Below are 13,154 nucleotides of genomic sequence, written 5' to 3'. Positions count from 1 at the left end.
TGGTCCAATGGCAGCCGGGCGTTGTAAATGGAGCAGACATCGTGACTTTGAACCACTTTGAACACAAATTTTTTAAACGACGTTTTTTTGGCTGGAGAAGTAATGAAATTTATTTCTATATCATTGATACGTGATGGTGATTTTGGAGAACAAGAATCTTTTTGTGAGCCTTTTTTTTGGGACTGCAGCAATCGCTGGTGAAACAAGCAAGCTTTGTGCAGAGGATGAGGAAATAGTGCGGCGAGAGTTTTCGCAAACGCCGGCAGTGTGAGCAGTGTTTTTGTTAATTTTTCTTAACAGCTTCATTTTTTTGGTTATTCATTATAAGATTTATCGAATACCATAGACATCGTCAAATATGCTTCGAAACTGGAGAGCAGAATCAGAGGATGGAATAAAAGGAGATTCAATTCTGTCAAACCAAATTTTTATTACCAGACAAAAATGAATTGCCCAAAGTATAAAAAATCGTTTTTACAAAACATAGTTCATTGCAATAACTTACAACGGAAATTGTCTCTTGGAATTGTTGTAACCTCAATTAACAGTTTAAACGGTATGTACAATGGATGAAAGTGCTAAAAGCTAATAATACAGTACTTTGTTTGAATTAGAGAGTGTCGAAGAGGAGTGAGAGTGCAACTCCTTGTACAATTAATACATTAAAAATATTTAGACACAATAAAATCTTGTTCACATGAACTACCAATCAAGTATTATCAATATGACATACGAAACTGTGATTTTTCAATTTCACATTATAACAATGAAGAATTCGTCGACAAATAGTCTCAAAATAATTTATCACAAGAGAAAAACAAAACGTACGTTTACGTTCGTACACTCGCAAGTCGATAGATAACCGTTGTACACGAGAGAGAAAGAAACGAAAGAAACTCCGCTTCTTTCTTTCCACGAATCTCCGTTCGTTTATCACAATCGTTTTCATTGCAAAGCAGGAGTGAATGAACAAAACAAAAAATGATAAATAATATAAAAACGATGGAGGTATTATCGAACGGGTAACGAGCCTCAACGCATTATTATCACACGTACACAATTAATATTAATAAATATCGAATAAACCGATGGGATGAATAAATGAGAATGGTATAAGATGAATTGAAAAACAGGCGACATTATTTACAAGGCAAATGAGGTGAAATATTCTGCTTTCGTTAAAAGCATCTCTGATGAATAACTGTATCGGTAAACAAATAATAAATAAGGATGAATGATAAAACGTAGTATTCCGCCCGGAAAGATCGATGTGCTGCGTATCTTTTTTCATCTTGGAAGACGCATACGAGATCCATTAGAGAAAAATTGTATCTCCAAATGACGTTGAACTTTTTTTTTCTCCTTTACTTCTCGAGTAACGTATCGTCATTTTTTTTCCGGTGGATCGTATTTTCCTGCGTTTTTAGTAGAAACGAACGATGCGAGCGCTGTTGCCAACCTCCGGCATACGACGATCCCGGTAGATTGTGTTGTAGCGACGGTAATAGAGGTTATTATTGTTTGCCGTGGTGGGATTCGCTCGACGGAGGGACTTGTCCGGCGTGTAAACATTCAGAGCGTTCGGTAGGTTGAAGAAAGCTCTGTTATTGTTTGCCTCGATTTCCGAGATCGATGGTATCTTCGAGTACTTCATCTCCTCGACGTCCTCGTCACGGGGCAACGGTTTTTTCGCGTCTTCAGGCACCGGACGTCCGTCTGGGAAGACGCGGATCACCATTGGCCCGACCAAATAAGGACCGCTTTTGTCCGAAGGCCTCGCATAGTCGTTTATCCTCGCTGATTCTTCTCCCAAACCATTGTCGTCACTTTCACTCGTAGCTGCAGAACGAACACCGAAATACAAACGTTAGAATTTTATTATACAACTTTGCAGGTTAGATAAACTTGGACTTGAGTTCATTTTTATTGTGGTCTTGAGACTCGTCATTCCGCGATTCAATTAAATAAATTTCACGGGTCCGAATAAATCGATCGATCGTGACAGTAAACCATGAAAAAAAATGTCCAATGTTCCACTTGCGAAGGAAATTGTTTTTGGAAAGTTCAATGATTTAATATCGTAAACGATGATAATCGTAACGAATGTTGACTTTTTCGGTATCGTAAAAAAGGTATTTCGAGTGAATTCGCAGAATTGAGGATTCCGGCAAGTTTGGCCGGGGGGACTCGTAAAAATTCCTGCAACGTTCAGAATTTTTCCTTCGAATATAAACGCGACATCGAAGAAACACGTAAATCGAGTCTCCTCCGTGTTATGATAATTCGAGGCACCTCCACTAAACTTCCGGTAAATTTAAGACCGACTACTTAACAAATTCAAGGCTCTCGTTACTCCGCTGTACGAATTATAAATGAGATTCAATCGCTCCAGGGATCGAACGTTGTTTGGACAAGGACGAAAGAGACGCGCGAGACGAGTCGACGGTGTAACGAACGCGGGAGAAAAAGGCGCGACCTCATCTCCATCTCGGAAGTCTATAAAAAAAGTACAATCCCGCGGCCGCGCGGTGAGTTTACAAGCAAATATTCATATCCTCTGAGCGCGCATCTGTGCCAAGGCTTTTTCATAATCGTCGTTCATTATTTTGTCCCATCGAACATGTTCAATGAATGATTTTATTTCACGAGCAAAGATCTTTCGAGCCAAATAGTATGGAAGTTGCGGCTTTGTGTCACGCAGAGAAAATGTGAAAGCCGAAGCATTTCTTCGAATGCGAAGAGGCCATGAGAAAAGTGACCTCGTTAACGGTCATCGGACGAGCGAGGCGCAGCGAGTTTTTAGATTCCTCCGAGTCGAGCGACCTCTGAGCGAGATTTTCTCGTTGTAAACAATACGCGAATGCCCCCGAAAATCTTAGCACCGACGAAATACAGTGAGAAACTAAAAACTTGAATGGAAGAAAAATTATCGAGGTAATTACCGAGCGGATCTTCTTTGCCCAAGTCGTAAGAATCCTCGTGGCTGTATTTGGCCGGAACTCTGACGTCCTTCATCATCGCGCGCCAAACTGTAAACAATAATTACGAAATTAGGATAAAGAGTCCCACGTTATTTCGCCGGAGCAATTTCTTAAAGCAACGAACAAAAAATAAAACAAACTCACTTATGTCATCGGCGTCGCGCTGGTAAGGGTCCATTCGGTCCAAATCGATCTCGTCGAGATTCACCAAATTTCTTACTCCCGAAATCAACAAATTTTTGTTGCAGTCCGGCGACGAAGAGTCTGCACAATATTTCGCGACTTGTCTCGAGAATATGTTGTACAAATAGCTCATCTGCGAAGCAGGAGATAAAATATTGATCATTAGAGACGAAGATATGAACGAGCAATTCGGGATTTTAATTACGAACGAATTTCTATTGGGATTTAAAATATTTCAACGATTCGTACACATTTGAGAGATGCAGCGAATATCATTTTGTTCGTGAAAATACTTTTATCGAACGAATCGTCCAAATGAACATCGCACATTCCTCGGCACGTCCGGTGAAACTCTCGCGAATGTGTAACACGCTCGGACGAACAGTTATACGCGCGCCCGTGTCACTTTTGTAGTATACACACGAGGAAGAAAGGGGGAGAGTCTTTTCAGCGCAATCAGCAGAAGCCACTGTTGATCGCATGTGTCACGTATTTCGTATTGCAACGTTTTCAATTCGTTTTTTTTTTTTTTTTCACAATAAAACGCGATTGTTCGCTGATCGTGCATTCGCGAAACATTTCTCGTCTTTCATTCAAATCACGGACGAGCTATTTGCGAAAGAATAATCGATAGGCGCAATACGCGATCGCGAAATCAGGGATTTCGCAGTGCGGATCGATGAAAATGTGAAAATTGCGCGATCACAATTTACGTAATTCCGTTAAAACATTTCAAATCGCGGCTTGACACTCCGAGTGGCGTTTTTAAGCGAGGAGAAAATTCCCATTGATTTTTTAACATTCGCTCGTGAATGAAAAACTTGCTTCATTGATGCAAATCGCTTTTATTGTCGGCGGACAAAGAAACGCTGACGTTTTAAGAGCCCTCGCGATAAACCGGGCTCCGAAAGACTTTGATTGTTTCACGTATGCACGCATGAGGGAACGTTGGTCGTGAATGAATTTCACTCTCCTCGTTTCCTTCCAAGAGGCAAAGAGCCTCGATCCTTCTATTCGCTTCCACGCTGCGCGGTTGCTTTTGTTTTCCGGAAATTGGGAGAAAGTTACGGATGACGAACGGCCAGGGGGAATTATCAAAAGGCGATCGAGAAGCGAAGTTAATTCCAGCGAAATTGCTCGTTTCACTGCGCACAATTGTGCTTTATTCGAAAAAACTTTATTTCCATCGCGGAGATTTTCTTCGTCGAGTCTTCATTTGAAAAATGGTCCCTTTGCAGTCTCGCAGTCCATTGACATTCACAAGACTTCTCGCTCGTTGGAAGAATGACGTCACGAATCGAGGTGGTTGGAATAGAGGTCGGAGAAGAAAGTTCGTGGATGCGGATTGACCGTAAATTTCACCGTAGTGAATCGAAACATCGAAGGCACAGAAAACTGGTACAATCTCCAAATTTCATGCTCCACTGATCTTCCAGCGCGTATTCGTATATTGTTAGAGAAGTGAACGTGCTTCCTTCACTAAAATGAGCAACGAGAGACTGCGTCGGAGTAAAGAGCGTGGTCTTGAACTTCAACTAGGAAGCTCAACGAGCCGAGACAACGGCGGTCTGCACCGAGATCTCTTTTACCGCGTTTTCGAATACCAAACGCTTTTCTTATCGTGCCAAACAAAATGTTCGTTTACCTCGAATCACGGATTTAGCAAATTTCCGTTTCTCCGATTCCGGCTCGCATCGACTCAACATTTCACAATCGTTTTGTTGAACTACTCGTCATTCGCACGAATCAACGAAGACGTCGAAACGTGATTATTTTGTAGATTTATTACATTGAGGAATGCCGCTGGATCGTGAATTTGGCGTGTGTCGGTAGAAGCAAAACTATTTTATTTGTTTCGTTATATCAAGATCGAGTTGGGCTCAACGGTTTGACGTAAATTTATTTTAAATTGCATGAAATTGTATGCGACTTTAGATTACCGGAGAAAATCTTCCCGAAGGCGCTCGATTGTTCGGTGAAAGTTTTGCGGTTCTGGACTTAAACTTCCATTGGGGAATCGAAATAATTTCTAGACGAGTGAACGTGGCGAGGTGGGAATGTTCATCGATTGGGAGGTTCGGTCGAGATGAGCAGAATCGAATCGTTGAAATATTTCTTACCAACTAAATTCGTATTTGCACGTTCAAATGTTTTACAAGACTGTTTTGAACTTTCTTATGGATTCGTGCTAGAAAAAAATCTTCCAAATCCGGGGGGAAGTCAGGAGTGGCGACGAATTCTTCCTTTTGAAGTGGATTTAATGCAGAATCGTGGTAACTTACTTTTTGTTTTTTGGCAAGGTTTTCCCAAATCGGTATAGAGGAAGCGTTGATCCTGGTGGCGAAACAGCAAGCCACGAGGATGATGACCGGTGTCCAACTTCTCATGGTCCCAGATCGACGCGTCATCTCCATTTTTTTCCAAACAAAATTTGACGGACGAATGCGCGAATGTCTTTCGAAAAAGTGTTTTTTACAGTCACAAGATAGCACTCTCGGCGGTTTCACTTGTCGAACCAACAATCGAAGAACTTTTTTTTCTCTTTCCCGCGACGATTCGGAAATCTTTTTCACAAAATGTGAGAATCTCTCGAAACTCGTTTATTATTTTGTCTTTTCAGATGGAGATTGACAAAACAATGTGTTTGTGAGTGATTTTTGTGGGTGAGCTTTCGGTAAGAGCGTTCGAAATAAACTGAAGGCAGCGTGGTGGATCGTTCGGTTTTATCTTGGTCGGAGCTTGACCGGCGGAGTGGCCCACCGAGTGTTTGCCGGGAGATCGTAGTTTCGATTCTCCCACTACCTTCCGCTCGCTCAAAGTACGCACACGCTGCCTCCATTCGAATCGACCTACCTGAGCTCATGACGTAGTGTTTACCGGTCAGAAAATCCAGCTAAGTCCTGCTCACACACACGAACGCGTTTCGTTGAGGCTCGCGTACGCTCCCCGCGTATATACGTAAGAGAATTCTTTTCTCGTACGAATAGACGATTTCGGACTAATCCAAGTCGATAGAAGTATTTTTTTACGATCCTGACGTCGAACTTTGTTTCCCACCTTCTCGTCTCTCTTAATTGAGCTCCAAGGGCGTGTTCTCAAACGGATCTTGTTTCCATAAGTCATTTTTTTTTCTTTGGGCGCAAAACGTTTTTGCTGTTCTCGATGGAGACAACACTTGAAAATTGCCATTTTTTTTCGAAATATTTCCCCCTCGAGATGCTCCCGTTGCATCAAAGCTTATGCGTTACATCACACGGTGCTGCTGAACCCAAATTTCGTGACAACCATGAAATTCGGCAGCAACACACAACGTTGCAGCTGTCGCTGTCGATTGGAACATTTTTATATCTGTAATAAAGAATGAGTTAATATTTCTCGAGTTCACGCACGTTCCAATGAATTTTGGAATTTCTTTCATAAGCTTCCGCCAGTTTTTTCAATTCGATATTCGATTACAACCGTGTGCCTCGTTGATAGTTTATTCACAAATGTATTGAAATCTCGCGCAGTAAATTCACAAGAATTGACAGCATCTCGTCACTTGATCCCAATCCTCATTGAATTTTTTATGTTCACGCAGAACTTGAATTTTGTTTGGGTTTTTTTTATTCACACAATTATTAATCGAAACGAGATATTCAGTGATGTCGGTCGAACCCTTGGGACGTCCTTCAAGCGAAGAGTCTTGGGCAAGCGTAGTACCTCCTTGTTGATTTGCAGTCGAGTCGTAAAAATGTGTTAGTCACAGTAATTTTCTGTTCTCAATCATCATCACTCACGAGTATCTCGAGAGCTTAACTGGTTTTTTGTTTTCGTATTCATTTCATCAAGAATTGCGACCTTAAACTCAATTTTTCTGATGAATTACGTACATTCATTTTATTTATAGAAAGTTAACAATAATTCGTAACAATTCGTCATTGTTACCAGCAGGACGCATCTCATCAATGTGGTCACCCAGACCCAGACAGGTCGTTAATAAAACAAACCTCATTTACGGAGTTTCGGTGTCAAGAAAATGGTGCCACTAAAGGAAAATGCAAAGGAGTTCAACGAAATGAAGGAAAAAAATATTTGTAATTCATCATTTTTTTATTCCACGAATCATTGATATGGCTTGAAAAATTACGAATTGCAAAATCAGCAAGGAACACAATTGGAGATTTACTGGAATTATTCGAGAGTTTTTTTAGATCATTTTGTTGGACCGCAACGTTGCAAACAAACTTCAACGTCATCTGTCACACTGCATTTCTTGTGCAGCCTCGTTAAACCTTGTTTTTATTCTTACTTTTCAAATTCCGAATGAGCACTTGCGACGGGTCGGTTCCACCTACGCTCAACATTGCCTCCAAATTGGCAATGCCAATGAGCATTACCGTATAAGTTCAAATAGCTAAACGAAAGATCGAAGTTATTCGAGAATAATGGTGGGCGGAGCTAGCGAATTCCTGCATAATTCTAGGACTAAAAATACGAAAATAGCTCCTTACGGATCGATCAATTCGTTGATCATCCGATAAAGCTCATTTGCTAGAAAATTGTCAAATGAGGTCGATAAATTTTCCAAAGGCGGCAAAGAATCATGACTGCCAGATCGCAAGTCCGTGGTTTTTTTACGTCTCCATTCGTAGTACGTGTCCGAATACACGGAGAGACTTTTGTACGAATATTTCGGATGGATTTGCTAGAAAAATTTGCTATCTTTTGTAGCAGCGCTGTTCTATATCGCCATTCTATTACATTTCGCCAAAGTGCATATAATTTTTATGCCGAAAGCAGTTCTCTCAAATTTTACTATGTACGACAGGCAAAATTTACGTCTGCGACATTCTTACGTCGAACGATGTATCGATATCCGAATGTCACTCGTGTCTTTGGCGAAATGTTCAAAATTGGTGAATTGGACTGGCCGAATTGCTTGGAATTTTACCATGTGCCACTGGTTAATTTTCATGTTTATACTCGCAACGCCTCATTATAATTGGTGGGCGCATGCATTTTGCTATGTTATTGAGCAAAATTCAGTGCGGTAAAAGGGAAAATACGAAACTATGCAATTCTCGGTGTTGATTTTTGATATAGCCCAGCGCGTTATTTACTATGAACTGTGCTAATGGTTCCCCAAACTTTTGCATTATTTGACACACTCTGTAGTGATTATTATTATAATATCGATGTGGTCCGACGTTACTATAAAAACATAGTAATTTTTGCTATAAAAGTCTCTCTGTGTAACTTTACCATCTGATGATCCAGTTTTATCGACGCATTTTTATCGGACAGCAATATGCTTGAGTTGCTTTTGTGCTAAGACCTATGAAAAAATGCCCTAACAAATTGACTCATTTTCGGGTTATGGCATCAAGCCTCGTGAGACTATTTACGTTCTATTTAATTATCAGCTCGATGGAAGGTCGTCTTCTTTCATGTTGTTCGGTATCTTGAAATCTATTAAAATTTTTCGTCGTGGGTTAGCACGAATCTACGAAAAGGATTATTTAGAACCTGAGTTAGTGTTTTTCTATCAAGAGAAGAGCTGGAAAACAACGAAGAACGTCGCTGTTTACAAAGATCGTTTGATAGAAAACAGAAAGTCGAACGACCACGAAGTGATTCAATTTTTTTTTTTTTAATTTCATTTAGAATATCCGTTGTTTTCACCAGGCACCGCGATAAAACCCTGGAAAGTTCGTCTCATTTCAGACACAGAACAAAAGCAAAATGGAAAAAATTATTCATAATTAATTTATGGTACATCCAATGAAACCTTCAATTGACGAGGATTTGCCTTTGGAGATTTGGTCTCGATGTTGAGAAATTCCGGAAGCTGTTGACTCGAGTGATGAAAGGCGAGTGTCTGATTTTACTACTCGAATAACACAACGTCACTGCGCGCACGTGCTTCATATTTACTGCTCATCCTGCAGGCACAAAGTTAAATATGAATCCGAGTATTTTTCTTTTTGTTCCTTCTGCGATGCTTAATTAATATGTTGGAGGGATGCGTCGCGGTCCTTTGCAAGTTATGCCCATTAAATTGGTCGATTGATTCGAAAATGTAGTAGATTTCAAATAAATATTTATTTAGTGGCAAATGATTGAGTGAGTTCGAAAAGAAGAATCGAATCGTCCATTTACTTGGAATTTTTTATCTCTGCACGATGACTAATGAAACTTTGTCTTACTGCCTTCGGATCTAGTATATTCTGCAATCGTCACATCGAGTCATCGCCGGTCTTTTTTGGGCTGTAGATCCGTTGTTAAGAGCCCTGATAGAAACGAAAATGAACGCATTCCGAGAAATAGCAGCTTCGATGTAATTAGCGAACTTCATAAGGCGAGAAAAGGAAAAAATTGAGGATAATTCTTGTCGAGAATGATGATGTCTCGCGAACTCGAATCTCGCAGAGTCAGATTTCCAGGGGGGCGAGACTATCGTTGCAGTATATTATTACAATCTTTACTGAGAATCCCTGCTGCCTAGTTTGCATCCTGGCTCTTATTTTCTTCATTCTTTCTTCGTACATCTTTCTACTTATAATGCATTCGTTGAGTTCGTTAGACCACTTGATCTTACCAGTCGGAGCACGTAATCTGCGCAAATGTTTTGCAAACAATTCAAAGACCACGTTTGAGGTCTCAATTGTGTTCGTTCTCTTTTGTTTGTTTTTTCATTTGATAGTTCGTCGTTCAAGCGATCAACACTTGCTATAATACAGACGCTCAAATTGCCAGACTCGAAAGATAGAACGATACGAAAGATATTATTACAATGGTATAATTAAAGACGAAGAGTTTGCGGTTTGTAGCGGCAGCCAGTCAATGACTCACGATGTAAATAGGATCATAAATACGAGAAAACGATTTATGCGAATGTTGCATAAGCCACGAATGCATTTGACAGGTTCGTCTACGGTATTACGTCAGACACAATTATTACTCCCGCTTTTTGTAAGGCATTGTCATTAATCGAATTTTGAGTATTTAAACTGTACAATTCGATGCAAATCGCACTTTTATTGAGTCGTTTCGTTACATTTTTTTCTCGCCTTCGCCTCTAAAATAATCCTTTTTTCGATGCTAATGCGCATTATCATTTTACTCAAAGGTCAAACTTATTGCATTTAAATTAAGTCATAAAATAATGTCTGCGTCCAGGAGACTTTGTGCAACGCTCCACGTAATTTATATCAATTTCAAACTATTTTTGATCAGTTGTAGTTCCATAAAATTCACGCGATTTTGTCATTTAAATGCGGACGTTAATGTCTGAATCTTCACACGAGTTTTGCTGAAAAGTGAAGGCTGCCTCATTTTTTTTATATAAGCTCGTTATATTTGGAAACGATTTTTTTCTTTTTCGCATACGGAAATACAAGCAGAACCTGGACAAGATGCAAGGAAATGTGGAAAATTAAATTTTCAATTTAATGCTAATTTTTTCTATCATTTTATCTCGGAAATTCCGCGAAAATGCGTTCCCATCAATTTGATATTACAATGAAATGTTCGCGGACATCGGTTATTCAAGATAATCACGCTACGTCGACACCGCGTATTTATAAGCGTTTATTTTATGCTCGCACAAGTTGAGTGAGGATCGGCACGAACGTAATTTCTCAGCTGACGAATACGTTCGATCGATTTTTTGCGGTTACAAAATATCGGTGCGTCGAGGCCTGGATCAATGATAAATGGGCAGGAAAAAAAATTTCAGGCAAACGAGATCCCGGACTTGGTCACAATACAATACTGAAAGGTCCGCAGTTTTCCTTATATTTATCCAATTAATCTTCTCCTTTCGTGATGTCTTTGTTTCGTACGATTCTAGAAGTACTTCTTCTCACTCTTCATTATTTATGTGCCAATCAGTATTCGATTGAATTCAAGCTTTTCGTCCAAGCTAATAAAAAAATCGACAACTTTAATCGATTAATTGTAGTGTGCAATGTGAGCAAGGTTCCCTTCAGTACTTGAGTTTTTCGGACATATTTTATCTTCAACGTTGAATAATGAGTATCTTGGGTGACTTGGGAAAAATGAATAAATTGTCTAGATATAACGATGAATTATTGAGTAGCATCAGAAAACTTACAGATTATTGAAAGTAAACAAAAATAATGTTTCGTGTATGAAAAAGCTATTCATATATCGAAATAGATTTTTATGCATTTTTTTGCTAAACTCGGCTCCAAGTTGAAACAGCGAAATAGTCTGCTCATAGTTTCGATCGAGTTTTCTATTTTTTTATCTTAATCACAAAACCACTAAACTTTTATCCACAGAAGATTCACGATAAAGACTGCTATTATCGGGTTCTTAACTCAATTTTAAATTGGTAAGAAATAAGGAAAAAATAAAGACACACGCGAAAGAAGAAAGAATGCGTGTACAGATGAGCGCGTTTTGGAGCACGAAACGGGGATTCCCCTGATAAAGCGTGGGCTCGTGGAACATACCGATTTTTCTTTGTTCTCAATCTCCCCCACATTTTAATCCCGCTTCAAACCTACGCGCTACACAAACGTTATTGATGCTGTGGTGGCCTATCGATCACGATCGCGGCCACGGTGCCTTTGTCCGTAGCGGCAACGGACGCCGATAGGTCATCGATGAAGATCGTAAAATCTGCGAAAGCCGAATCTCATTCTGTCAACGTCGAATTTACTGGAACGATTTTCCTGATTCAGGATATTGGTAATGAGTATTCATCGATTTTTGGAATTAATAAGAAGGTGTTAAAAGGTTCATGACGTATCAGATAGTTGGCTTAAAATCTTTTTTTTATTGGACGATAATATTGAGGAAAATTTTTCCGAACAATAAAACCTTCCAAGACTTATTCCAGGTTCCGAAAACATTTTAATCTCTTTCTATTTGCCTCTTTCCGCATCCGTATGTGAAGAAGGCATGTGGAATTTTGACTATTCGTGATTCCCTGGAATTTCCAGTTACGCACACGTGAATCGTGCGCTCGAAAACTCGTGAAAAAAATGTCAGACTTGCCTTTCGTGCCTTATACGAATGAGGAATTCCACACCGGCTCGATCTACCTCTTCAACCTGGCCGATCTGTTCCATTGTTTTTTTTATTCCAACTTTTTAAATGTATTTATTACAACGCTATGAGCCATTCGTTTTTCTGGTTATTTTGTGTTCTCTTCCTTGATGAAATTATAATTGTTTTGTCATATTTCGAGGAATCCTAAAATATTGATCCCACGTCAGAATTTTTTCTGCAACGATCACCAATTTCATTATTTTTAATATGTTTAGTCAATCGTTGTAGATATGCGATTAGTCGTAATGGAGTTGAGAGGTTTCCTTTCGAATTTTCGTTCTCGGCTTTTTGAGAAAATCTTTTCTAATTCTTTCGTAAAAAATATCGTAACATATTACGTTGTTATATAATTTTGATTTATTGTGTTTGTTCTTGAATTATATAACATTCTACATGAGATAAAATCTTCTACAACGAATTCGTCAGTTTGAAAGTCTTCTTCTTTTTGTCTCTGGCTTCCGTCCGTGTAATACTTTTTATCTGAAGACGAATGCAACGTCAAAATAATAATCAATCATTTTTGTGCATAATTTGAACCTTTATTCGGTTATGATGAGTCACAAAGATGAAACCTCTCAAGTTTCTCGCGGGAAGGTATATAATTTTATCAATTTTTTAATATTAAGTGCGAACAAAAAAATTGATTTAATCGGTAGGTATTTGAAACAACATGGAAATGTGACTTATCCAAAATTTAACAAGCGCGTGAATTGGAATCACTGAATAAATAATATTAATAAAATTTTGGTAAAATGTCATCAGGGCACTGTTTGGTATCACCTGATTAATTATTTACGGCGGAGTTTGTGCCCGCCATTCGGCCGGTGCTTTTTCATATCGTTGACATTATCAGAATTCATTAAACACGCGTACGTCAGAACTGATTTTTTCTCACATGAATAAATTTTCTTCACATTTTAAAGTCTT

The 13,154-nt window shown here is 39.2% G+C and overlaps 2 protein-coding genes across 3 annotated transcripts in view; one reads left to right on the top strand and one right to left on the bottom strand.

Annotated features, from left to right (window-relative positions):
- The first annotated feature begins 2 nt into the window (after positions 1-2).
- The window catches only part of LOC122419117 (serine protease snake-like), a 32,412-nt gene continuing 19,260 nt past the window's right edge, over positions 3-13,154 (top strand). The window contains exons 1-2 of the mRNA XM_043433404.1: positions 3-99; positions 189-267. The gene's annotated coding sequence lies outside the window, so the exon portion shown is untranslated. The remainder of the gene's footprint in view (positions 100-188; positions 268-13,154) is intronic.
- On the bottom strand, positions 411-5,907 carry Reg-5 (Rhythmically expressed gene 5). 2 transcript variants are annotated; one of them, XM_043433407.1, is made up of 4 exons: positions 5,447-5,907; positions 3,126-3,297; positions 2,943-3,029; positions 411-1,839 (listed from the first exon to the last, which is right to left on the bottom strand). In XM_043433407.1, exons 1-4 carry the CDS (start codon positions 5,576-5,578, stop codon positions 1,424-1,426), a joined length of 807 nt encoding a protein of 268 aa, XP_043289342.1. In that variant the 5' UTR covers positions 5,579-5,907; the 3' UTR covers positions 411-1,423. The 2 variants fall into 2 exon arrangements, with proteins under 2 accessions (XP_043289342.1, XP_043289343.1); XM_043433408.1 differs by lacking the exon at positions 5,447-5,907 and adding an exon at positions 3,414-3,653.

Source organism: Venturia canescens, chromosome 1 (assembly GCF_019457755.1).
Source record: "Venturia canescens isolate UGA chromosome 1, ASM1945775v1, whole genome shotgun sequence".
NCBI classification, from domain to species: domain Eukaryota; kingdom Metazoa; phylum Arthropoda; class Insecta; order Hymenoptera; family Ichneumonidae; genus Venturia; species Venturia canescens.
Note: the sequence above shows the minus strand (reverse complement) of the source record. Positions and strands in the feature narration are given on the sequence as shown.